General features: G+C 32.6%; 3 protein-coding genes and 1 non-coding gene across 4 annotated transcripts in view; 2 read left to right on the top strand and 2 right to left on the bottom strand.

Moving 5' to 3' along the window:
* The window catches only part of LOC124899599, a 23,060-nt gene extending 20,514 nt beyond the window's left edge, over positions 1-2,546 (top strand). Inside the window, exon 3 of the mRNA XM_047414534.1 lies at positions 2,253-2,546. Coding sequence (XP_047270490.1) covers positions 2,253-2,546 — 294 coding nt within the window. The remainder of the gene's footprint in view (positions 1-2,252) is intronic.
* A 3,835-nt stretch (positions 2,547-6,381) lies between these two features.
* On the bottom strand, positions 6,382-6,842 carry LOC124899600. Its single transcript, XM_047414535.1, has 2 exons — positions 6,757-6,842; positions 6,382-6,670 (listed from the first exon to the last, which is right to left on the bottom strand). Exons 1-2 carry the CDS (start codon positions 6,840-6,842, stop codon positions 6,382-6,384), a joined length of 375 nt encoding a protein of 124 aa, XP_047270491.1.
* A 7,076-nt stretch (positions 6,843-13,918) lies between these two features.
* Positions 13,919-13,990, bottom strand: TRNAD-GUC. Its single transcript has one exon. It is a non-coding gene; the product is annotated as a tRNA-Asp (tRNA).
* A 7,044-nt stretch (positions 13,991-21,034) lies between these two features.
* On the top strand, positions 21,035-22,764 carry LOC107873943 (NAC domain-containing protein 83-like). The gene is made up of 3 exons (XM_016720863.2): positions 21,035-21,224; positions 21,627-21,940; positions 22,129-22,764. Exons 1-3 carry the CDS (start codon positions 21,035-21,037, stop codon positions 22,762-22,764), a joined length of 1,140 nt encoding a protein of 379 aa, XP_016576349.1.
* Positions 22,765-27,131: the final 4,367 nt, after the last annotated feature.

Raw genomic sequence — 27,131 nt, forward strand, 5'->3', positions numbered from 1 at the left:
TGACACACAATGCACAAACACTATGAACCAAAGTGTATATTGAACACTAAGACCCAAGAATTCATACAAATAACATCAAGTTCTTACGGTAACCTCAAGGGAATGGAATTCCCAAGCAACCAACGTTTCAAAACAAGCAACCAACACAAGTGATTCCACACTTGTCACAAGTGATATCCACACTTGTATGAACACTCTCAAAGAGCTCTCAAATTATCATCTAACTTATGACAAATGACCTAACATGTTCTATTTATAGCCTAGGTTTCAACTTAATACAAAATGACTAGAATGCCCTTTATGAGCTAAGACAAAGGGGAGGCCTTGGAGTGTGTATATTGGATGTCTTTGGAGTATTGAGAATTGTTATATACACTTCAAAGCTTGTTGAATTGGTTGGGAAGCCTCCCAATCTTGAGTCTTTACATATTGGTCCACAATCACGATCGTACTTGTATCATACAAGCAATCACGAGATATGTTGGGCCCACTAAAGGCAGGAGTTTTATGAGTTTGATGAATCTAACCAAATTTATTAAAGATGAGTTATAAACCGAATCCATTGGAGATGATACCCCAGTTGACAGGGTTGAGAAGATTGCCCAATTATATATACTGGTGATTCTTAGGGGTATGTTATTCCCAAACTCTTTGGGCATCTTTATTAGGCTATATTTTTTGGCATTCCTAGACCCCATTGGAGATGTTAGTAGCTATAGTAGAGGCAGTGCAGTATTGGCCTACTTATACAGGTCACTGTGTTGCACGTCATATAAACATACAGTTGTTCTATACGGATATCTTCCACTTATTCAGGTAATTAAATGACTTATGTTTTAATAGTGTTCAAATGTAATATGTGAATGATTTGTTAATTAATTTATTTTTCCACTTTAAGGTATGGTGTTGGGAGAGAATATTGCCTCTACAGCTAGGACTATGTGAGACGGAGGATGATAATGCAATCCTGCCATATGCCACGAGAGGGACAAGGGGCGTTGAAAGAAACACCAAGTCACATCACACTCTTATCGCTATTAGAGATCAGATAGATCACATGACGGAGGCACAAATAAGTCTTACTAACTCATGCTAAATATGAGATGTTAGTAGATTAATGTACTAGAAGGCCTTTAGTATAATTATCATGTATATTATTAGTTGTTATGATTCACTCAAGTGGGACCATAAATAAAGTAATAAAGTAAACCTTGTGATATAAGTGATAGTGATGTTTGTATGCTAGTAAGACAAGTAAATTTATATAAGAATATTTGAAGTTGCTAATTATTGTGATTGCTTGTTACTTTTGTTGTAAGTTGCAAGTATAAAAATTAGTTATTGTAATGTTCAAAAACTTTTAATGTAATGGTTAAATCCTATGGTTGCATGATGCATAAGAAGGATATGATTGCTCTTATTAATTCATTTAACTATCTGTATGTTGAGGTGGTTGTTAACAAGCATATGTTGAGGTGGTTGTTAAAGCTTATGATTGCTCTTATTAATCCATCTAATTGTTGTTATGTAACATAGTTTTTGTGGACACCATACGATGTGTTATTCCATATACTGCCCCGGTGTTCCAAGATTAATCAGTGTGTATGGACTGCATAAGTGCCTTTGCTTTTCTTATTGATAGGTGAGTGCCACATGCCTGATAGGGTGATGCAATAATTTGGTCTACCTCAGCACATACCCCAGCCCGCAGAGTGGAAACCCAAGCACTTTAAAGTTGATCTGCGTACTAGGGTGGATCAGTCAGTGATTGACCTATTAGGTAGTTATTTTGCTCATTGGAGGGATCAATATGAAAAATTAATTGTGACGGTCAATAGTACTGTCCTGGGAAATTATGCACTGTGGTTTTTGAAGCACGGACAGTTGCTGATAGGCAACCCTGCTATCAAGGTACTCATAAATTTATAATTTTTCTATAACAAAACATATTTATATGATGTAAGAGTTTATATTTGTTTGATTTATGTTAGATAAATAAGCATAAATTAACATCTTCATTTTGAAGTTTGGATTTTCTAAAGGACTTCAAGGGACGACCCATAAAAAGTAATTTCTAGATCATTGTAATATACGATGATTTTATAATCTTCTTATCTCTACCTTTATCTACAGGAAAATTACACAATTGGATTTGTTCCTTCTGCCGGTATTGTTGTTGTGTTATCAAGGGGACTTCACAAAATTCTAAAGATTTTGTTAGAATTGAAAAGGATCATGCGCATGCATTGTAGGGACATAAAATAGAGAGTATCGTAAAGCAGACATTTGAGGAGGCTCGCGATGCCATACCGCCAGATGGGCCATTTTGTGATGCAGAATTATTTTATTATAATGTAAATGCTCAGGGACATAGTGAAGGCCGAGGTAGAGGTCGAGGACGTGGTCATCCAATGGGACGACCCCGCAATGTAATTGTACATGAATTATTTAATGAGCCATCACTGTATACTCCTATCATTCCATCTGAGGCCATTCCAGACATGGCCAGACTCTACAGCATTAGGCCAATGAAACTACCATCTTAACTTGTAGATGGAAGACCTAGGTGAGATATGGAGGCAGTTCGTCTTAGTTATGGATCAGCTATAGGCGATGGTTATGAACTGGATATGCTGGTAAGTAATACATTATTATTCCTAACTAAATAGTTATGTATTATTATTATGTCATAATGGCGTGTATCTTGTTATAGGGCCCCTCTGGTACACAAAATGTTGGGCAAACATTCACACAACATACTATTTTTACCGATAAAACTAATTCTCTGTTTAGTAATACAAAAGAGATGTTTGATGTGTCGATGTCTGGTCGTATCTTGGAGGCATTGCTGGGTTATGATAGGCTGACATCTAGTAGATTTCACGTTGAGACACATCTTAACTTAATTTTATAGTTCAAACTTCTTTGTTTTATATATATTCTTTATAATATACACTTAAATTTTTGTTAATTTTGTTATTAGCTTGATAGTATGTCTTTTCCTACATCCACTTGCCAAGACGGAGAAACAAGCCAGGGTGATATCCTCCCCACATAGGTCAGACCTCCTAATGACATGCAGGTATACTTATTTTTTATTGTAATAATTATTAGTTCATTCTATATTGCCTTAATAGATAATGTTGAGCCGTTTCAGTTAACTTTTGTTTAATTTAGTTATTAGCTTCAAATTTCTTGTCCTATTTCCTTTACGAATATGCTTAGTTTGACAAGTCAGAGTGCGATGCTACCGGCAGCTATTGGAGGTCCCTTAAATACACAAGTTTAATTTACTATGTTAATACTGTTAATTTTTTGTGTTAACATTAATATCGGCCTACTAATATAAATATTGTTATTACTTTCTTTGTTCCGATTGACAGTTCTTCATAAGTAATCCCATCTTCGAATGAAGACGAGTTCATTACAATACATGCATACATAGCCTACCCTCCGAGCCGAAAGTGCCTGTTATGAGGGAAAAAGGAAAGGGAAAGAGATTCATCCAACTAAGATGAAGAAGGATGGCGATGGATTTCTTCCTTTGGATATTCTACGCAAGCCAAAAGGTTGTGGAACATAGTATTCTTCCGTAGGTACTCTAATTGTTTGATGGGTATTGAAGAATCACTTTTCCATTTATTTTGTCTTTTGTTTCTAGCCTTATTTCCAAGCATCATCGCAAGTATGATTTTTGTGGGTTCTTTTTTAACCTGTCACTTTTCCAGCAAGTTAGAAACTCAAAAGTGTATCTTCGCTTCATAAACATAATTTGAAAATGTTTCCTTAAACTTTTAATTTGGTAGCATTTGACTGACCTCCTATTCTGCAGCATTACTAATTTATTCATTTCCTTAAGTAATGTTGTGTGTGTAGATATCATTAATGCTATGATCATATATATAGTCTTGGACCTCCATGCTCAAGATATTCACTCTTGGAGGCACGAGAGGGACAAAGGGCTATATGTGCTAAAGCATTCATATTTGTTACCCTGTGTTGTCTCCCATGTCATACTTCCATCCCATGGGCATGTGAGAGGGAGGGGATTAGTTATAGAGAAGGTTTAATTTTTATGTTCTTAGGTTAAGGAAAATTTATTTGCTAAATTCTTTTGAATCATTTAATGTTGACCTCCTAAGAACTTATAGTTGGATCTGGTTTTCTTGATGTGATTAAGATTTTGGAATTGTGGTTTAGGAAAATATAATTTCTTTTGCATCCACCTTGATACTCACTTCGTTCAATTTTACTTGTCATGTTTGCCATTGAGAGTCAGCTTGACTAATTTTTGAAGCTAAATTGAATTATATAGATGTTTGAGAACTATACAAAAGGTTTTTTTTTGTGTGTGGCAAGGGAGGAGTAGGATCAATGAGAAACTGGAAGCATTACAAACCCTAATTCCAAATTCTAACAAAGTATTCTTCAATACCTCAGCCTTTGAGTATTTTTTTTGTGTATTGGTTTTTCTTTGCTATCATATTAGAGCTTTATTTATTTCACAGACTGAAAAGTCATCTATGCTTGATGAAGCCATTGAATATCTGAAGCAACTTCAGCTGCAACTTCAGGTTTCACTTCTTGTTGTTGCCTTTTGACTACTATTTGTTGTTTGTAGTCTACTGGATGTTATGTTAATGTTTTCAAACACATTATAAGAACATCTACATATGTATGAGTAGGTTATCTTAAAAGTCTATTGCAGTAGTATTTTTTATCTACTGTGTGATTAAACCGGATCAATTTTGTGCAAACTCTCAGGTCTGGCAAGGTTAATCCTAATTTTCTGTACTTGTTGCACCTAGGAATTCAGGTATTGGGTGATACATCTAAAGAACAACTATTATTAGTTTTTCTGATAAAATTTTGTATGATTAATCTAAATCAGTTAAGTGTTTGTGATGAGTCTATGCCAAAAACAAGTGAGGATTCAAATATAAATATTTGTGACGATGATGACGTCGATTTTGTTGCAGAAACTCTGCATGAATGATTAGTATGAAAAAATTGTTGATCATAAAATAGCTTTTTATAAGCACAAAAATAAAAACTACTCAAAAAATAAATTTTTCACATACATGAGAAAAAACGTTCATACATTAGGACTAACAATGCACTCAACAAATAATGAAAAATTGTACACTAAAATCAACTACCACCACATGAGGTATTTCTAACTCGAGATGAACTAGCGTTGCAATATCACGAGGGACAATTGTGCTTATCATGACCAGTATGTTTGCACAATGAGCACTTTCGAGAGAGCATACTTGCTGTAACGTCCATTTCATTATGTATGCGAGTTATTTTTTTGGAGTTTAATTTTTGTAGAAATCTTTTGTTCGCTATCATAGTAAAAGGACTTGAAGGCCAATACACCTCATCATCGAGTGAATTAAATTATCCGGAGTAGGCTTTCTGATAGTTGCACAAACTATATACCTGTGCAATATGATCCCATTCTTGGTACCCAAAATGGTCAAAGCCTTTAATGGAATGAGAACATAGAAGGTGATATGATTGCCATTTATCACATTGACATATTCCTTGCGACGCATTAACGATGTGCTTATTACCACCACGGCCACGGTACGTACATGTCAGCACCTTGAATATATTATCTCTTTGCTAGTGATAGTTGATGAGGGTGTGGACCTTTAATTTTATACGATTATCCTCAAAATGTTTGAATGAGTTTGGCATCCATTTCTGACTTTTTGATATTAACCGCATAGCATAAGCTGATCTTGTAATAAATCGGCCCATAACCTGTTTATAAGTAAATCTTACCATCGCGGTAACTGGTAGTCCCCTTGTGGACTTTAGGATTCCATTGAAGGACTCAGAGCTATTTGTTGTCATCATGCCCCATCTTCTACCATTATCTTTGTGCATTGTCCATTTGTCAAGATCAAACCTCATTAACCATGCATAGGCTTCCATACTAATCTCTTTAATCTCCTGCATTTTTTTCAAAAAAGATTTCTCCTGATGATGTGTTGCAATTGCCCACAGAAAATTGTTTAGAGTAGAATTTTTAAATTGCCTTTGAAAATTAGCCTTGAGATGCCTTAAACAATATTGATGGTAAGCAAATGGCTTAAACAATATTGATGGTAAGCAAATGGGGTCTGCCAATTAGGTGAGCTACATAGAGTTGACAGTATTCCCTGATGCCTATCCGATAATAATGTTATGCCTCTATGATTCCAGACAACATGCTGATGCAAATGATCCAAAAATAAAGTCCACGTCTCTTTGCTCTCATTCGCAGCTATATCAAAGGCCAAGGAAAAATTGAGTTCTTACCATCCATTCCAACTGCAATCAATATTTTGATGTCTCATTTACCGTACACATGTGTTCCATCAATTAATATCACGGGACAATAGCAAAAAATCCATCAACACATGGCTTGAAAGTCCAAAACACATAGTTGAATATCGGTTCATCAACATCATCATGCCGCTCCAACTTCCATTTCACAATAGTGCCTGGATTGTAGTATTTCAACACGTGCATGTACCTCGGCAACTGATTGAAAGAGCCTTCACAAGTACCATACCTTTTTTCAAAAGCACGCTTGCGTTCGAGATAGGTCTTTCTTCTACTTACCATTTTACCATATACTTTAAGAACAGTTGTTTGACAGTCTTTGATAGGAAACCTGACATGTTCAAATCATAATAATTTTCAAACACAAATACATATTCCTTTACTGAAGTAAAAAACAACTCAATCATAAAATAATACCTTGACATTTTTTCTATATCGGTTAGGAGAACGGAAGCAATCATCTCGACATTTAAGTTAAAGTGGCCTTCACGACACGAACCCATATTACACGTGTGTTCATCATGGTACGTCCCGATTATCCACATATTAGTCTTTTTGGACTTATATGTAGTGGCCTTAAATTCACACCCTTGATCTACACGCCTATAACAAATTCGCCATGACGTTTTTGTCGACTTATTAACATAGTACTCTCTCGCCCACTTGTAATAATGTGAAATATTAAACACTCTTTGCACCTCCTTTTTTTACTTGAACAACATGCCTTATTCAATATAAAAATTATTGTTCATAAAATTTTGTGGTTGATGCCACGTACCATGTGATGTACATTTATCACCGTTAGTATTTATAAACACATCTGGACCATCTAAAGAGTGGTCAAGAAAAGAAACTTTGCGATGATAAAATTCAGGAATATGCACTGAAAGTGATCTGACTACTAACTATCAATTTTGTGGGGGCAAAGATTCTTCAACATGAGTAGGACTAATGGACATTGGTCTTGCTGAGCGATTGGGATTCATAAATTCATCATCACTCGATGATGCTACAAATTGGAGTTCATCTTCAGATTCATCAGCGTTAGGTAAATAATCACAATCACTCTGTGAGCTTGATCGATAATTTGGTTGATCAACATAGTCGATATTCACAGGAACATTGGGTTGATCTTGCGTAATATTTACCCTAAATATGAAAAATAAAACATATAAATATATATGTTTATCACATTAATTAAAACTACTCAAATTAAACTTCAATTGGTGAACGTACCGACAATAGTCAATTGCACCAAAACTAGACGACACATGCACATTAGAGAATGTTTCAATATTTTTCATCGATCCGAACTGTGAAATCTATCCAAAATAATGATCTTGTCCATAACTTGGAGTAATATTCATCTCATTTTGTGGTAAAGACCTACAAACATAAATAATAATCAAACACAAAAAATATTTTATGAATTACGGTGTATGTAATTTTTATATCCTCTCGTATATTGTTTTTTATGTTCTGCAGCACATAAATTTTATCACTTTCTTTTTTATGAATTGCAGTCTCTATTTCAAACTAGTTGCAATTTTTTTGATTGGTATGATCCAGAATTTCCACATCAAGCCAATATTGTGATCTTGAATTTGTTGAAGAAAACCAATAAACAAAAAAAGAGTTGAAAGGCAAAATGCTATTGAAGTAAATTTTCAGGATTAGTAAATTTTCAGGATTAGTTTCATATGTAATGTGATGATGTTCATTTACGTTTTGTGTCATTAAATTGAAATTGATGTTTGCGTATGTAATGGTGCATTAGTTTGATAAGATGGTGTATTTTGACGAATCTAGTTAGATTTCTTTGCTGATTAAAGCAATATATTTCTAGTTATACTTCTAATATTTCTTGGTTATTGTTGGCTTCTCTATAAAAAGATGAAAACTTCTATTATTTATAGTTATACTGGTTATCAATTTTTAGTTGCAACAAAATCTTAGTTGCAACCAAAAAATGACTTATCTAAATATATATATATATACATATATATATATATATATATATATATATATATATATATATATATATAGGGTGTAAAATAATTATTTAGTATAATCTTATTAGGTTATCGGTTTACCAATAAAAAAATCAAAATCGAACAAATAACATAATTTAAAAAAAATAATTAAAAAAATAACGATAAATCAATAACATTATTATCAGTATGATTTTTATACACCTCTAAATTAAATTGTGATTTTTTACTTCATTAATTATAATAAAAAACATATTTGGGCATGTAAGTCTCCTCAATATTCTAATCGAAACACTAATCGGAAACTACAATTTGCAACAATAGTGTAGCCAAAAAAAAAATAGAGAGAATAGAGGGAGATTTGGTATATACAAAGCTCAACACCCAATCATGAATAACGTGCATGACTAATTTTGGAATATTATCGAAACGTGATCATCTCAACCTATACTTGTTAACAAATAAAAACAAAAATAGGATAGGTAAAGTAATACTCAAATATCAATAGAAAGTAATATTACAAAAACAAGCGTAACTAAAAGTGTAAGAAATTATTAACATAAAGTAAGAAGATAGAGAAAAGAAGTGGGGGGTAGGGACCACAATGATGTAAAAGAAGTGGAAAAGGTGGGGGTGGGGGACCACGTCTTCTAAGTGTAAAACATAAGAAAATTGTACGTTTTGTCAAAAAAAGTATACTTCGTATTTATTTATTACGTTTTGGCACTCTTTTCAAAAAAGTAACTTTTATTACTGATTTGACTAATCACTATCTTTCTCTTACCTCGGTTTTCATGTAAAACGTAAGAATTTCTTACGTTTTACATATTTTTCTGACAAAACGTAATAATTTCTTACATTTTGTCAAAAATATGTAAAACGTAAGAAATTCTTACGTTTTTTAAAAAGTCAACTCCGTTAGTTGACCGTTAAGAAAAAAGTGAAAAACGTAATAAATTATTATGTTTAGCCTATTTTGGTAACTTTTTAAATAGATGGCCTATTTTGGTCACTTTTTAAATTTTTTGGCTTATTTTGGTTTTGAGTTCTTGTTTTGCCAAAATACAGATTGTGTACCCGAAACAATATTTTACTGGGCATGTTTTTGTTGTAACCAACTTATTGAGTTATTTAGCTTCCTGCTTAATGATCAACTAATAGGCCTAGAGTTTACGAATGCAATGGCCTACATTATTCCAAAATAGTACTCTCTGTTGTCCACTATGCTATTCATGCCGGATCTTCTACAACTCTACCTTCCTCTCCAAGCTCACCACATGCGGGTTAGATTCTATATTTCTGGAGGCATACACTGTAAATGTGCTAACAAAGGATTCTAGAGAATTATAATCTGTGAATTTTGTTGCAGTTGCTCAAAACTTGAGGATATATATCTCTAAAAAGTTACTTTTGACCTATATGCACATTATTATTTTTTATATGCACAATGTAATTTGTCGACAAAGGGTGTTCGAGTAACTAACCTTGAGTCAATCCCTGGAATCCCAACTCCCAAGTAATGAAGTTAATAGCTCAAATGGTCTCTCAACTTTGGACTTTTATTTCGAAAAGTGTAATACCCCGTACTTCTACCTAGCTTGAAATCGTCCTAAGAATGTTAGAAACTTACTTTGAAATATGAATCCATTTTTGTACACGTGGAATTCTTAAGATTTTTACTTTTTATCATGTGAAAAATTGAATTAGCTTTCCAACGATACAAATTTCGTCCAAATCCGGTATCGGAGTAAAAAGTTATAGACGTTTTACTTAGAGCTGTCAGAATCGCCTAGGTGCAATGGCCAGGTTGACGGACCGTCGATCTAGCGACGGACCGTCACCTAGACCTTCACAGCCAAGGCAGTAAGTCAACCTTGTAGATAAGGTGCGACGGACAGGTTGACGGACCGTCGAACTTGCGATGGACCATCGCCCAAGCCATCGCTATAAGGCAGTGAGTCTTTTTTTTGGTCCACGTATGACAGTCGAAACGATGGACCGTCGAGCCAGTGATGGACCGTCGCACAAGCCGTCGCAAGTCCCGTTCAGTGAATTTTAAGTCATTTTTAAAGGGTATTTGAGTCTTTTTTCACCCGTTTTAACCCCTAATTATATCAGACCAAGATCATAAGTTCTTTATTCATTCACAACATCAAATTAGGGGTTTTCTTTCAAAGATAAACCCCAAGAACAAGATCCAAATCCTTCTTCAAGAAACCAAGAAATTCAAGTTCTTCAAGTCCAAGATCTTCAAGAAACTCACAATCAAGGTATGTCATGTGTTGATTCATGGGTCCCTTTCACCCATGAAGCTCAAGAATCTCTTTTAAAAATCTAAGATTTGGGTATTTGTGAATGTTCATGATTTAAATTGAATTGAAATTCATGTCCATGATGTTGTGTGGTTTTGATTCATGTTTTAAATTACATATTTCAATGATTGACCCTAGTATGTGATGATTTGTATAATAACCATGATAAACCCCCTTCAAATTACAAGTTGATTGTTGTATCCATTATTATTAGATGTGTTGATGATTTTATAACCAAAGTATGCTCCCCATGTGTTTGATTAAATGTCTATATGAAAGAAAGGTGTCATACTAGTATGATAATATGAAATTCCCATTCATGTACAAGTTTATGCACGTCAAATGTTTGATGAAATATCTTACTCAATGAATTATGGATTGTTGATGTTAGTCATGTATTCAAGAAAGTCATGCTTTGTCAGTTTCTCAACGAAAATAATAGTTGTGTGCCTAGAGTTGGTATCATGTTTTTCCGATATCCTCAGTCAAGCCATGATCCATAGAACTCAGTCAGTCATGTGACTCAGGAAATCTCAGTAATACAATAATCTCAGTACTATTCCGTCAGTCAACGGAACTCGGTTAATTCAGTTCAGTAATACATGTTCAGTGTCTATTCAGATGGGAGTAGGAATTAGCACCGAGTGAACCCAAGGATGGGAACTCACCTGTTATATGAGGGTGTGATTCTTAGAAGCAATCCTTGCGTTCCAGAACTATGTAGCCAGCATAGGTTGAGCCATTATAGCCTGCTATAGAAGGGTAAATGAGGTGGTTTAACCTGTTATGTGAGGGTTCCTACCGTTCTCACTAGAGTTACCTGCTATATGAGAGTTACTCACAGATTGTCCTTATCAGTGGCGCGGTATTGATACCCTTCATATTGGAATTACAGATTGGACCCCAACTCAGCTATAATGCGTTATTTGGGGCATGTCGGTTAGATAACTACTTCCCACAGTTTCAACTACAGAAATCAGGACTGTCAGATACAATCATTCAGTCTCAGTAATAGAACTCAGATAGTTCTACAAAATTCATGACTGTCAGATATAGTCGCTCAGTATCAATTATTTCAGTTATACAGTTATCAGTATCTCATGTTATCAGTACTCAAATTCAGTAATCATGTTATTATGAACTCAGTTACAGTTACTATGTATTCATGCATGTATTCTCACGTTCATGTTGTCCAGTCAGTTAGTATAGTTCATGTATGTGACCCTTTACATTCAGCCTACCTTTCATGCATACCAGTACATTCAAAGTACTGACGCATTTGCGCTATGGTGTTTTATACTCTAGGTTCATAAGCACAAGCTCCAGAGCATCAGTAGCATTCCAGTCTCAGCAATTAGAGATAGCAGTAAGTCCTCATCCTTCAAGGACATGACCATTTCTTTATTATCTCATTAATTAATTTATTAGTTGGGGACATGTCCCATCAACTCCTTATTCAAATAGTTCAGTCAGTTAGAGGCTTTTTAGACTATCATGTTCAGACAGTTATTTCGGTGTTTGGGTTTTCATACCCCATCCATATGTTATGATTTATCTGTTATGTTTCAGTTTTGAACTTTAAGGCCTTTCAATTCATGTTTCCGCATTTATACAATATATTATGCAGTGTTCAGGTACAGATATCAGTCATGGGTTAGCTTGGTGGTCCTTCGGGGTCATGAGCACCGTGTAGCGTTCCGGGTACCAGATTCGGGGCGTTACAAAAAGTCACTCAACTTTGATCTTTACTTCAAAAGTCACTCAACTTTAGTATTTTTACTCAGAAAGTCACTCAAACTATTTAATCATTTTTTTAAATAACATTTACTTATTTAAATTATTACATAAATGCAAAATTCAGAAAAATAAAAAATTATCTCTTAATAACCTTTTTATCCTTATTCCATAAATTAATTTTCCTTTCTCATTTTTCTTCTCCTTCTCACATATTGTAATTGATTCAACATTAAATATGCCAAGTAAAATATTAAAAGAACAAATTATATTTTACAATAATCAAATGATAAAAAATTATTAATATAAACTATATTAATATGATGAAATATAACTAAATGATACGTAATTTAACTCATTTATTACTAAAAGTCACGTGTACATAGTTATTGCATACATATAGTGAATCCCTATAACGTAGGTATATTACTCATAATATTTAGCTATGGGTATAAAATTCCTAACTCATCATACAAATACATATAGTATAGTATTTTTTTTCATACATATAGTAAAGACATTTATAAAAAAGGACATCTTTAGAGTGAAAACAGGAAGGGGGAGGGGTTGTATCGTTGAGAGCGTCGCATTTATAATAAGCTATATAATATGTAAATTTAAATTTAATTAGATTTCAATATGAACATCAATATCAGATAGAAAAAAAAAAAGTTGAAACAAGGATTGAAAAGGCAGCACAAAATAATTGTAATTTTAATTCTTTGTTTATTGTTAAATTTTAATGTGACCATTTGATATTTTATTAAACATATTTAATGTTGAATTAATTACAATATGCGAGAAGTAGAAGAAAAATGAGAAAGAGGAGGGGAGATATTAAATTTAGGGAAATAAGGATAAAAGAGTCATTAAAATATACTTTTTGTTTTTTAGAATTATAATTTAAATAGAAATTTCACATAAACAAATTTTATTTAAAAAAATAATTGAATATGTTGAGTGACTTTCCGAGTAAAAACATGATAGTTGGGTGACTTTCTGAGTAAAAACTAAAGTTAAGTGACTTTCTGGAATAAAAATCCAAAGTTAAGTTATTAACTCCCAAGTAATGAATATGATAAGTTTGTGTTAGGTGTTAGGCAGATTAATACATCACAACTGGATATTCAAAATTGGTTTGTTCTTGATTAGTGATTCAATATTTCAGGGTTGCTCAATTTAAATATTGTTCTACTTGTTACCGTGAGAAACCTTCAGTAAGTAGGCTTATATTTGAAGAAAGAATCATACGAACAACAACAAAATGTGAATAACTTTTTCAAAATCTTCTTTTTACAATGTTAATTCTTATAAATATTTTACAGTGTTTTTTGTTTTTTCAAACATTTCTTAAGTATCAGTTTATAAATATTTTACATGTTCTTTTTTTCAAATTTTTCTTAAGTATCAGTTTAGGAGTAATGGTCAAATTAACCATTTTTTGATTGTACTCTACAGTCTTCACCCATTCTATCCCGAAAACAGGAGGGCAGAATAGCGGTTGAAAATTTAAAAGCGGAAAGAATTAAAAATTATTCTAATCGCCGTTGCCGGGGATCGAACACGGGTCACCCACGTGACAGGCGGGTATACTTACCACTATACTACAACGACTTTATTGTTTGTTGTTCTTATTTATCAATATTAATACTGTTATAAATTTCTTATTCTTATACCTTGGGAATAATTCTAGTAATTTGGGATTGGGCTTATTCTTTTAAACCAATTTCAGAAGTAATACATGTAAGATTTGTGAATAATTTAACGACATGGGCACGTAAAAAGAAAGTAGTATCAAAGTTATGCTCCATCTGACATAACTTATGGACTAGGCAAAAATTCTTCAATCTGACACGACTTATGAACAATTTAACAAATCTAATATGTAGAATGAAAATCTATTGTCCACCTATTATAATTTGTAAACAAGATATGATTTTTGTCGATTCAAAAGTATTTTGTGAATATCTTAACAAGATAGGTATATAGAAGGAAGAAATATACGGTGCCAAATGTTATGTGCACTCGTCATATTTGTGAACAACGCAAGATTTATTAATCTGATAAAATTTGTAAGCAATTAAACAAAATAGTGAATGAATAGCAACTATATTGCCAATATTATGCCTCATTTGACATAACTTTCAATATTATATGAGTGTTATTCTTTCATTCTTTCGGATATGTAGCGATGGGATTATTTTTACAAAACTTCTTTACAAACAAAATATGAAGCCTCAAGTCATCTATAGGATTCTAAACATGTTTTAAAATTTCACTTGAACCCCACAATTAAAACTTGTAGCTATCAGACACCTCAATTGCTTAAAATTGATATCTATTACATGGATAGTCACCTATATTTTTCCAACTGCCTGCAAATATCACTTTTATTTCTTTTAGGACAAGAATATAACCCAACTATCCCTATTTTACTCAAAAAATACTTGACACTTCAAAAAGATTTCTTCTCTTCTAGTTTGCATGTCATGTCATTAAAATTTCTTTTTTATATATAAGAAATAGATCTATTTAAATTATCAAATTTATTTAAATAAAATTTGATCTTATTTCTTTTAAAAAATAAATACACATGATATATTTATTATTGAAAAATAATTTAATTATATACTTTAAATTATATATTTATTTTGTCTTTCTTACAAAATAGAAAATAAATTATATTTATTCTTTATAATTCGATATGAGAAAAATTATATCACATGATAAAAATATTAGATAATCACACAACTTTAAAGAAAATAATTCCTCTGGTATTGATATGCACATTACTCATCGATGAAGTAGTTGATGTGTGTGTGCACATAAACTAAATGTAAAGGATTGAATTACTTTATGTGGTATTCAAATTTTCTTAAATTTATTTATTTCATCACTTAATAATATTTTTAAAACTCATGGTATTTATATGAATTGGTACTAATTTAATATTTTTTTGTTATTTATTTCATATACTAAGTGATTCTTAAAATGTAAAAGAAATGAAAATGATGGCTTTCAGATTTTCATATACGTACTAAATATACTATTTTTGAAGGAAAGAAAAATTATTTAGTCATGAAACAAATTAAATTTTTTAAAAAATTATTAACAAAATAATCTAATATTACAAATGAATATTTGAAATAGTACCCAACCAATTATCGTTTGCTTTTGGTGAGTTTAGTATGAGGAAAGGATATAAATTGACGTTTAATTATATAATAAGATAAAATATGGTATAGTAGAAATAAAAACTAAAATGAAAATTGAAAATAATAAATTTCGAAAGTTTTTGCCTATGTTAACTTTGCGGATTTACTTAATTTGTTTATGAAATTTACTTGGGAAAAATCCACAAGAAGAATTCATTTGTTATTATCTTTTTATCAAAAAGGTCTTGCTTAAAATTTTGCTGGTGATCTACATACAAATTAAAATTTTCAGATGATAATTACCTTTAAGATTTTTCTATTGAATTTTACTGGACAAAAAAAAAATTCTAAGATTTTCTCCTTCAAATTTAGTTTTATGGAAAAATTTGTATGTTTTTCATCGAATTAGTTTGGTTGAAAAACTTGTAGAGAATTAGATTATCGGTGAATTCTTTTACAAATTCTTGAAAAAAAAATATTACGTAATTTATATTTTCTTGTCTTTTTAACAACATGGCATGTCAAGTAGGAGAGAAGAATGTTTTTAAAATGCTAAGTATTTTTTGAGGAAAATAGAGATAGTTAGGTGATACTCTTGTCCAAAAAGAAACAAAAGTGATATTTGTAGGCAATTGTGAAAATATGGGTGACTATTAAACCCGGCAACGGACTGGAACGGAACAACCGGAATGATTTTATCGGAATCGGATCCGGTACCGAAAAGAATGTCTGATGTATTATACCGGAATCGGTACAACCAGAACCGGTACCACTGAAAAATATGGTCCTTCCACCCCGGTCCAGTTGTCACCGGTGCGGTACCGTGTCGGACCGATACGAAAATCGGAGTTTCGACGTTTTACTGTTTGCATCTCAGTGTTTGTTTAATTTTTTATTAATGTTATGACTTTTAAAATAAAAGAATGTATGTATAGTTATAACATTTACTTTTTAACTTTAAAAAAATTAAAAGTATATGATTATTTTAATAATTTAAATTATTTTATTAATATAATTATAAAGTTATTCTAAAAAAAGTTAACATCAACTTGATATATAATTTTTAAAATAGTTATAAGTTTAACTCATAACATTAACTTTTTATTACATAACCTTAGAAAAATTTATATTTATTCAAATTTAATACATTACGTTGTACATTTATTATAAATATTAAAAGAGAATCTAATCTACGCAGCCACATTCTAGGAAGGGTTCTGTTTGAATTAGATCTGTACTCTAGAATCTTAATATCTATAATGTCCATAATATTCTATACGTAAGTTATCTATTTCTATATTTTCCGGAATTGGTCTTTTTCCTTGTTCTTCCATTGCTTCCATTCCATCATCACTATTCTCCTCAAATATTTCATTTATTTCGTCTTCAATCTGGGGAGGTAATTTGGGAGCCCAAAATTTCTTCTTTCGGCATTAATCCAATCTCTAAATAATATCGAAATTTTCAAACTATCCTTCGCCAACTAATATCGATGATCTCCAATCATAAATCTTCCTGCACTAAAAGCTTGTTCCGATGCGACTAAAGAAGCTTGACTTGCTAGCAAATCTCGAACCACCTTTGATAGTTTTGAAAATTGTCTGGTACGGGTCTTCCACCATCCTAAAAGTTGTTGTTGTCCATTTGCATCTCTAATACATCCCCGATCCTGAGAAATATAGGAATCAAAATCATTACTGCTACATTATTGAAGACCAAGTTCTTCACTCATCTCATCATCTAAATCATCATATCTATATCTAAAAGTAGGAGGTTCGACTGGCGCAATATTATGTTCCATAACTTGATACATGTTATATAAACTCTTGGCTTTAGTTACTATGCTAGCACAACACGTTTCCACCGATGACCTTTCATGAGGTTCAGTTTCTAAATTGGTGTAAATGTTTTGAACCATCATAATTACACCATGTTCTTTGTAAAATGGGTTGAATAAAGTAGCTGTCAAATAAATTTGTGGAATCGAAAAAAAATATTTTTTAAATTTGTCAACCATAGCGTCAATTGCCTCTTTGTAAGGAAATTTTTTTTATAATTAGCAAGTACTTTAGAAATAGCAGTAATATTTACTAAAACGGAAGAAATAGTTGGAGTATATTGTGCAGATACTGTGTTCGTAACTTGATAAAAAGTTTTCAAAAATTTACAAAGTTCTTCTACTTCAATCCAATCATCAGAACCTAGCCTTAAATCATTAGTCGTATTAAGCGAATTATAAACTAATTGTACAGGTTCACGATACACACTAGTAACTTCAAGCATTTGATACAAAGAATTCCATCTAGTAGGAATTTTCTTGGACTTCTCTATATGGAAGGTCACAGTTTTTACATTGATATTTAAAATCATCTATTATAGACTTTTTTTTAAAAAAAAAATAAAAATAAAACTACATGCAATGCGAACCTTATAACAATCATCTCCAAATAACTCAACACCATGATTTACTATCAAATTTAAAATATGTGTAGTACATCTAACATGAAAATAATCATTATCCATGGGATATAGTCTAGTATTTAAAAAATCAATGACTTTCAAATTATTAGAAGCATTATCTAATTTACATGTCATAGTTTTATCAATAAGTCTAAAATATTTTAAGCATTCCGCTATTGTAAAAGATATATATTTACCGATTTTAGTTTCGTCAACATATTTATAAGCAATAATTCTTTTTTGCATGTTCCAATGGTGATCAATCCAATGAACCGTGACAGTAAAATAATCATTACCGATAATACTACAACCCATATCAGAAGTAATAGATACTCTACCATCAAATTTACTAAATAAGCAACGAAGAAAATGACAATGTTCACCTTGAAATTTAAAAATATCATTTTTAATTGTATTTCGTGAAAAACCTTTGAAAGAAGGATTATATACTCGTTGAATATAATGAATAAAATCGGGATGCGAAGGAAAACTGAATGACAATCTCATAACAGCAACCATTTTCGCTAGTTCTTCTCTATCTACATCTTCATTATATGTCAATGTAAAACTTGAGTTAGCTGGATTAAACTTATCTAAACGCGTTTGAATCATATTAACTCCCACAGATTCTTCCGTCAATGGTGTACCACCTTTTTTTTTGCCTTAGCCTCATTTTCTAGATGAATAAATTCTGTATTACATTTCCTCAAATGCGTAGTAAGCAACCCTGTCCCACCATTTTTCCCCCATTCAAATATTTCATAACTCTCTTACATTTATTGCAAGTAGCAGTATTTTTTTCCTTATATTGACTCATAAATTGCCAAACTAAAGACCGTTTAGGACGTTCAGTACCTTTGGCCCTACTAAATTCTGGTAAAGGGGGAAGTACATCATCGTCTTTTGGTATTTCCGTAACCGGACTAGTAGGGGTAGGGGTTTCACCTAACTCTTGTACTTCTATATCATCTTCTTCCGGTAAGTCTTCCTCAAAATTATTGTAACGCCCACTTAGTGTCTCATGGTCTAATTCCATACCGGCACCAACATCAAAACCATTAAGTTGTGATAAAGAATTTTCATTAAATCTAGGCGATAATGAACTAGTAGTAGCATTATTTTTTTTATTTCTACGAAAAACCTTACCAAAGATTGGTCTCTTACCACTACATTTATTTGCATCCATAATTAAATTTAAATATAATTAAAATGTTAAAACAAGCAATATAAATATTATAAATCAAAAAATAAACGTAAGACTGTAAGTAAACAAATATAGATATTAAAAATAAAAAATATAGAGATTAAAGTTGGAATGAATATACCGAACGTCTGCGTAAAAGCAAACGTATACCAAATGTCGTAATTGAAATATGATAATTGAAGCTTGTAGGATCTTTAAAAAAATCCACAACTCCAATTAATACAAAAATTATAAATATTGAGTATGAGAATATTAAGATTTAAGATTTAGAGAGTATGAGATTATTAAGATTTAAGATTTAAAGAGTATGAGAAATTGAGAAATTTGTGAGAAAAAAAAAATTGATTTAAAAGGATATTTATAGTAGAAAATTAATGGTGTAGTTGACTAATTGGGAGGGGGAGGCACAAAATAGCCGTTGCCCCCTCCAACAGCTATTTTACAACGGTCAACAACGGCCAAAAAAAAAAAAAAATTAACATGCACCGGTCGGTGCCGGACTGGATCCGGCCAACTGGCACCTGAACCGGAACCGAAACTACCGAAAAAAAATGCCCCTCCACACCGGTACCGTATTTCGGATCGTTTGGTACCGGTATACCGGTACAAACCGGTACCGTTGCGTTACCGGACCGGACCATGATCGGAAACGGACCGGAACCAGATTAACTTCAGTCCGCTGCCACCCTTAGTGACTATCCATGGAAATTACTTCAAAATGTTGATTTGGCAAGAAAAGTGAATGGAAGAGTAAATAACTTCGATACAACAATAGTTGCTGCAACAACTTCGATAGTTACTACAACCACAACAATTGTTGTAACACAACAACGAATAGTAATTGCTGCAATAATAATCGAAGTTGTTGCACAAATTAATAGTAGTTGCAGCAGCAATTACCGTAACTGATGTAGTAACTATAGTACTTGCTGAAACAACTCTCATAGTTGCTAAAGCAACTCACGTAGTAGTTGAATTTTCAGAATTATTTCTTCATTCTTTTTTACAAGAAATCGATTTTTTTTCAAAGTTCTCAATTTAAAAAAAAAAAAATAGTCCATGAAGATTAAAAAAAAAAAAAAGAACAAAATGAAAAGAGAAAAAAAAAAAAAAAAAGAAGAGACAATGGAGGAAGAGGAAAATCTAGAGAGAGAAAGAAAAAGAATAAGAAGAAGAAGAAGAAGAAGATAGGGATAACGAAATTTGGAGAAAAAAAGAAAGAAGAAGAAAAGAAAATTGAAAAGAGAGAAAATTCTAAAATTTAAAATTTGGTGTTGGAGGACTTCTTAAAAAATTATTAAGTTTTTAAAAATTTAGCTTTACACTCCAATTAACTTAATCAGAATTTAATTGAAGTTTTGATAAAATTGTTACCATTTTTAATTTAAGATTTTTTTTTATCACCTCCCACTTAATTTGCTGGGGTTACTACAGTTGTAATAAAAAGTTGTAAAAATTAGTTTCAGCGTATTTCCTTAGCACACGTGCAACATGATCACAAATATATTTAAGATTTTATCCTTTTTGTACACAAACACAATTAGTTCACCTGATAAATTTACTTAAATATAATTTCCCTTTAGTGTTAAAAGATACAATTTTTATCTAAACCCTATAAAAATAGGAAAATTTAGAACTCAAATATGATATAATTAGGAATCCTAAATCAACTAAAACACATAGTAATTATTATCTAAAAGTTTACCCCGCCAATTTATAAATGGAGAAATAACTAATAAATCATTTAAGACATAGAAAGCCAACAAAAAGAAAATAAGACACGAATCATATAGTATCATACAATTAGCTAGCTAGCTAGGACAACAAAAAGCAAGCATAATGTCTGGTGAACAAGAAGTGGATTATGATGATCAATGGAAGCAAGATATCCCATCAGGTTTTAGGTTTGCTCCAACTGATGCAGAGCTGCTACAATATTATCTTAGACGTAAGGTGAATGGAGAATCTATCTGGCCAGGAATAATACACGAGGTCGATGTCTACGAATGTGACCCTTATCACCTTCAAGGTATGACTTGAACTTCTTCCATGTATTGTACTTATGTTGGCTACCGCAGCTAGAATTTTGTGCTTATGAAATTTGGAATTATAAGGGAGGGAACTTTTTTTTTTTGAACTCCAAGTAACAATTTTGTTACCACTACTTCAAAAAGACAACTATACTCTGCAGGCTTCTCTAGACCAAAACTCATATACTAGCTAAATTATGACATTGGATCAAATACAATTTTGCAGAAATATAGGTTTGAATAAGTTATGCATATATGCTGCTAAAAAGGAAACTTATTTGGGTTTGGTTCGTCTAGGCCAGTATGAACGTAACCCTAATGCTACTTATCTTGTAACATTTTATAGTTATGAAAGTTCTGCGTACGCCACTAGAAATTATATACTATCGTCATGATAACAGGAATAAGTACGGAAGAGGAATTTACGTATTTCTTCACAAGCAGAGGACGAAAACATCCAAATGGATCAAGGACAGACCGAAATACAAGAGATGGAAAGGGATATTGGAAGATGACGAGCAAACTCACTAATGTATATGCTGATAAAAATGATATTAGCTCATACTTAGGTAAAAAGAACACACTTGTTTATTTTGTTAAAGCCCCTAAAGGCAAAAAGGATCCCAAGACTAACTGGATAATGCACGAGTTTGAACTTGCCCAGAAGAAGGTGGACTCTCCCTCAACATCGTCTTGCCCATCTCAGGAAAAACCGGTACGTACGTATTAATTATTAAGTGAATTTAAATTTTGTTCACTAGAATAACAACTTGTTCTTTCTCTATATATATTTGATTAATAAATTGTGTAACTATTCTCTGTGTATCAAATAGACACTTCATATCTTGGATAGTTTATGTATCCACTAAGATATTATTTTCACTTTGTGTTGGTTGAATGCAGTTCAACGATTACGTAGTATGCAGAGTTTATAACAGGCAAGTTAAGGACAAAAGAGAAACGGACGAGGAAAAGGACTTAATAGATTCTTTGATTGGGTCCAAGCCCGTCATGACTGATCATAACAATGGAGAAGCAGCACAAGTGCTACCATCAACAAAGCGAAAATTCGAGCCTAAGAACGAAACCATAACGTGTGATCACCCACATGCTATAGCCATGGGCATGAATTCGAATTATTTCTATGCTAGCCATGAATTACAAGCTGCTACAATGTTGAGTAATACGATGACATCTAACAATTTTGATGACACGTTAAAGGCTATTACTTCATCATCATCTCAAGATATTGTGGCACCGGGAGAAGGGGTGCTAGGAGTTGAGGGTATCAGTGATCAGGTTCGAGCAATTGTTTATCAAGAATACATGTGTCAGCAAAGTCCTCACATAGCGGAAAAACAAAATTCAGGACTTGTTGATCATGTGGAAATTGGAGCAAATGATGCACAAGAGGGCCCTCATAATGTGACAACTAGAAGAGTTGATGAGATTGATTATGATAATATTTCTCTTGGTTTAGCAAATAATATGGGCCCAGTTACTATGGGTGATCTATGGGAAAGATACTTTGGAAGTTGAATCTGTTATTCATTGTTGTTTATACTGTTGATTTATAAATATTGTAGAGTAATTGTTTTTTAACATTTATGCATATTATTCGATCTGAATAAGCTGTCTTTTTTTTTTTTTTTTGGTTCCTTAGTTTTACTTGCGCCTCAATTTTTATTTTTTTTTCTAATTTCGATTCTGGATTTCATAACTGCTATTAGTACTTACTATAGTTTGTGGAGGTATTAATTAGTTATTACGTCTGTTACAACTTATGAACAATTTAATTGAGGCAAAAGAAGTATAACAATGAAGTATCATCAGTTCGAACTTAGAAATAACTTTTTCAAAAATTACTGCTTTCTTCGTTTAAAATTAATTGTCACTTATATTCAAAATGAATTTTTATTTTTATTTGCTACTTTTGACATATCAAAAAGAGATAATTATTTTTCACATTTTACCGTTAGCATTAATTTCTTATTCTTCAAACATTACTTTAAGGGGTCGTTTGGTAGAATATATAAGAATAATGCAAGATATGGTGTGTTAGTAATGCTTGTATTGGTAATGTTTGTGTTAGCCATGCTTGCATTAGTTATGCTTATATTTTTCTTATGCGGTGTTTGATTTGATGTATTAAAAATGACATGAATTAAATAATTTCTAAAAAAAAAAAAATATACAAAAATATCCTCCATATATATATTGAAAAGGATGTAAAAATAATTTTGAGGGATAATAGTGTCTTTCATCATGTTAATGCATGTATTGGATCCATTGCATTGCTAATATCATGAATTTTAAGGTATTAGTAATACACACCTCAATACACAACAAAGTGTATAACTAATGCAAGCATTAGTTATACATTGGTTGCAAATGTATACCAAACAAGGTATTAGTAATACACATTAAACTAATACATGCATTAGTTTTTCAATACACTCTACCAAACGACTCCTAAGTGTACTACATTATTCCTTTCATTTCTTTATAAGTGCTCTTTTTTTATTGTGATTTTATTCCTAAATAAGTGTATGTTTATGACTTTATGTCTTCAAGAATACATTGGTCATTGTGGACAGGTAATTTTGTCCCTCCAAAAATTATTTTTACCATTTACTCCATCTTACCACACACCCCAGCCTCATTCCATAAATTTTCCTTAAAATAACAAAATTATAACCAACTTTAAGCAAATTTTATCCCTAAATTCCCACATAATTCCAATTTGAACAAACAAACAACTCCTCCCTATCAAAGTTTCACACATCACCACCCTACCTCACATACCCCACGTACCCCCTACCCCTACCCATTTTCCACGTTTTATTCTCCTTTCACTATATATACCTCACCTCAAAAAATACATACAGAGGGCACAAAAACGAGACAGAAAAATGGATCACCATATTCATACACACAAAATTACACAACCCACATACTCTAGGCAGAGGCGAACCCAGTATTTGAGCTTGACAGGTGTACCTTTATATTTAAACATAATAATTGATAGTGCCAAAGTTCGACATATAGTTCTTTGAAAACTTAATATTATTAAATATCATTAATTTGGTTTAATATGACAAAAAAATGTTATTCACCGTACTTGAATTCGATGCACTTTTATATTTTCAACAATATAGAAAGTTTTTGAAAAAATATAAAATCTGAGAGATTTGTTTGTTAAATGATTGCTAAGAGAAAACGTTGGATTTAAGCCTATTTCAAACTTTAAATTGCTAATTTTTAAATAAAAAATAAGTCAATGATTAAAAAATAAAAGTAAAATAAACATTATATAGTATAAGATAGGGGGAATTTACCTTTTGAAATTAGAGGAGAGGCTGTATTTTTTGAATAAAATTAAAAATAGATAAATAATGTATGTGTCAATGTTGTCTGGGGGAGAGAGTAGCTATAATGCTGCAGCAAATTGTACTTAGAAAAAGGAGCAATAAAACAATTGTAGTTGGGTGGGTTTCGAACCCAAGTCCTCCACCCCAAAAGGAGATTTTATGCTACAAGTTCAACCACTGCACCAAAACAATCAGTTGTCTTTAAGGGTGCACAATATATATTTAGTTAAATTCACTGGTATATATATATATACAACCTATATATACAGAGTTTTTCTCGAGGCTAGCGGGTGCACATGCACCCCATACTCTATACGTAGGTCCGCCTCTGACTCTAGGGAACCCCTTCCATTTTTTTTTACATTAAAGATATGCCCGACCATCTACACAGCTCATAGACACTCCAGACAGACCACACCATAGACGCGCGCAAACACACACCGCCGATACACACACACTCACAGCTCACCGTCAAACTCGCACACACACAGCACATCACCCCAACCAAAAAAATAAATAAAATGGTGATCGTAATACAATGAGAGGGTCAACGATGATCGAAAATCAAGAGAGAGAGGGGGGCGAACGAAAAGCTGATCAGAGAGGGAGTGAATGAAAAAATTCATCGTGATTCACATCTCCGGTGGTTAATACATCGCCGTTTCTGACCAAAACACCTCAGCGAGCAGTCGCACAACCAATCTATCCCAAAACTGTCCTTCTCCAGCCAAATCCAATCAGAAAACAACCTCATCCTCCATTAATTTCGTTCAAAACACACTGGAAAACTACGCTAAATGCATATTTTATCGGTTGGATGTTCGGTACTCTGTTTCTGAATAGAATTGGAACAATTAGGATCCTTAGTTTGCGGTCGTCATTCGAATTCAAGTCTTGGTCGAGGTTTCCAATTGAAATTCGCTTCTCCGGTCAAAAATGATTCGTTCAGTTGCTTCGAGTATGGTGTAATTATCGTGAATGAAGATTTTCAATCAAAGGGATTTTCAATTGCATAAAGGGTCATTTCTCATCTCATCCTCAGTTAATTTTAATTTGTGTGATACTTTGTGTAGTAAAATTCATGGTGTGTACAATTTACATTTTGTTGATTTTGATATTCTTGGATCATCGTATGAGGTTGTTAATATTGATCGTTTGATTGTTTAAATTGAATAATGGAATGAGTTAAACTCAATTGTAAATAAGTTGAGACGATAGTTGAAAATTGATAAAAACCAAGCTTTAGTTGTTTTGATTCATTGATGTCGTTGAATATGACAATGCCATGATAGGTCGAGTTGGGTAGGCAAATGGTAGGCTCGGGTTGGGTAGGCAAATTTAGAACTAGCGAATTGTTGAATGTTTGGAATGTTTTGTTGAATGATTCTATTTTTCTCGCATTTGTAAAATGTATTCATTTAGCTGGGGAATGCCTCGAGTATTTTTTGTATTTATTCACTGGGGAATGCCCCGAAGTATTTTGTACTCGGATGACGTTCGTGATGAAGGCCCGAGGCATCGGGTAAAGCATTGGAGCATAGTTTAGAATTAATTTAGAATAGAGTAGGTTTACATTTCCACATTTTTCATTTTTGGGACTATATAATTTGGACCGGGCACTATTTTTGGATTTGTTTTGTTTCGGTGTGTTTGTTTGCTTTTTGTGTGTTTTGTTGGTTTTATACATTCCATAGTGTTAGATTAGCCGATATACTCTACGAAGCGATCATGGTCGAACCACGGGTCCGAGGGGTGCCTAACACCTTCCTCTCGGTCAACAAAATTCCTTAGCCAGAATCTCTGTTCACAAATCAGTTTAAAGAGTCAAACTGTTTTGAAAAAGGATTTCCAAAGGTGACTTGGCACACCCAATTTATGCCAAGTGGTGACTCTGAGTTTAAATGTAAGAATGTCATTTTCGAAACAAATCTTCATTTTGTCACTTAATAATAAAAAAAACTTTGAAACTTTAAAATCATATCTTTTTTTGTAAAAAAAAAAGGGAGTGACAGCTTTGGCGACTACGCTGGGGATTTTTTAGAATTGGAGCCTATTTTTCAAGTTGTATCGTCTTAGTTTTACATTATGGGTGTATAAACGTTGTTTGTGTTATTGTTTGTATTGGTTTTATCATTGTTGAGAGCCTACGTGATACGTGTTTACAGTTTTTCTCTTATCTGTTACCGCTTTATATCTGGCATCATGTGCATTACCTCGAGTCATTCTTTCCGTAACAAGTCCCGGAGTACACGTCATGTACACAAACTCTGTTGAGTCGCCCTTATTTTAGGAGGGGAAGCCGTTGGATGTATGGAGTAGGTGGAAAGCAATCTCAGTCACTATCGACCATATGCGCCCTCGAACAGCCTTGTTAGTGGATCCCACTGTAGGTCAGCCTTTAGGTCATGCTTATCTACCTCATATTGAGACCTAGCGGGACTCACTTGGTCCATTGTAGAAGACTCACCCTAAAGTATCCCTACGTGCTAATTGTTGCATCTTTGAGGGTAATATGGTTATTTGATGGATTGATTT

This window comes from Capsicum annuum, chromosome 6, assembly GCF_002878395.1.
Source record: "Capsicum annuum cultivar UCD-10X-F1 chromosome 6, UCD10Xv1.1, whole genome shotgun sequence".
In the NCBI taxonomy this organism is placed as follows: Eukaryota; Viridiplantae; Streptophyta; class Magnoliopsida; order Solanales; family Solanaceae; genus Capsicum; species Capsicum annuum.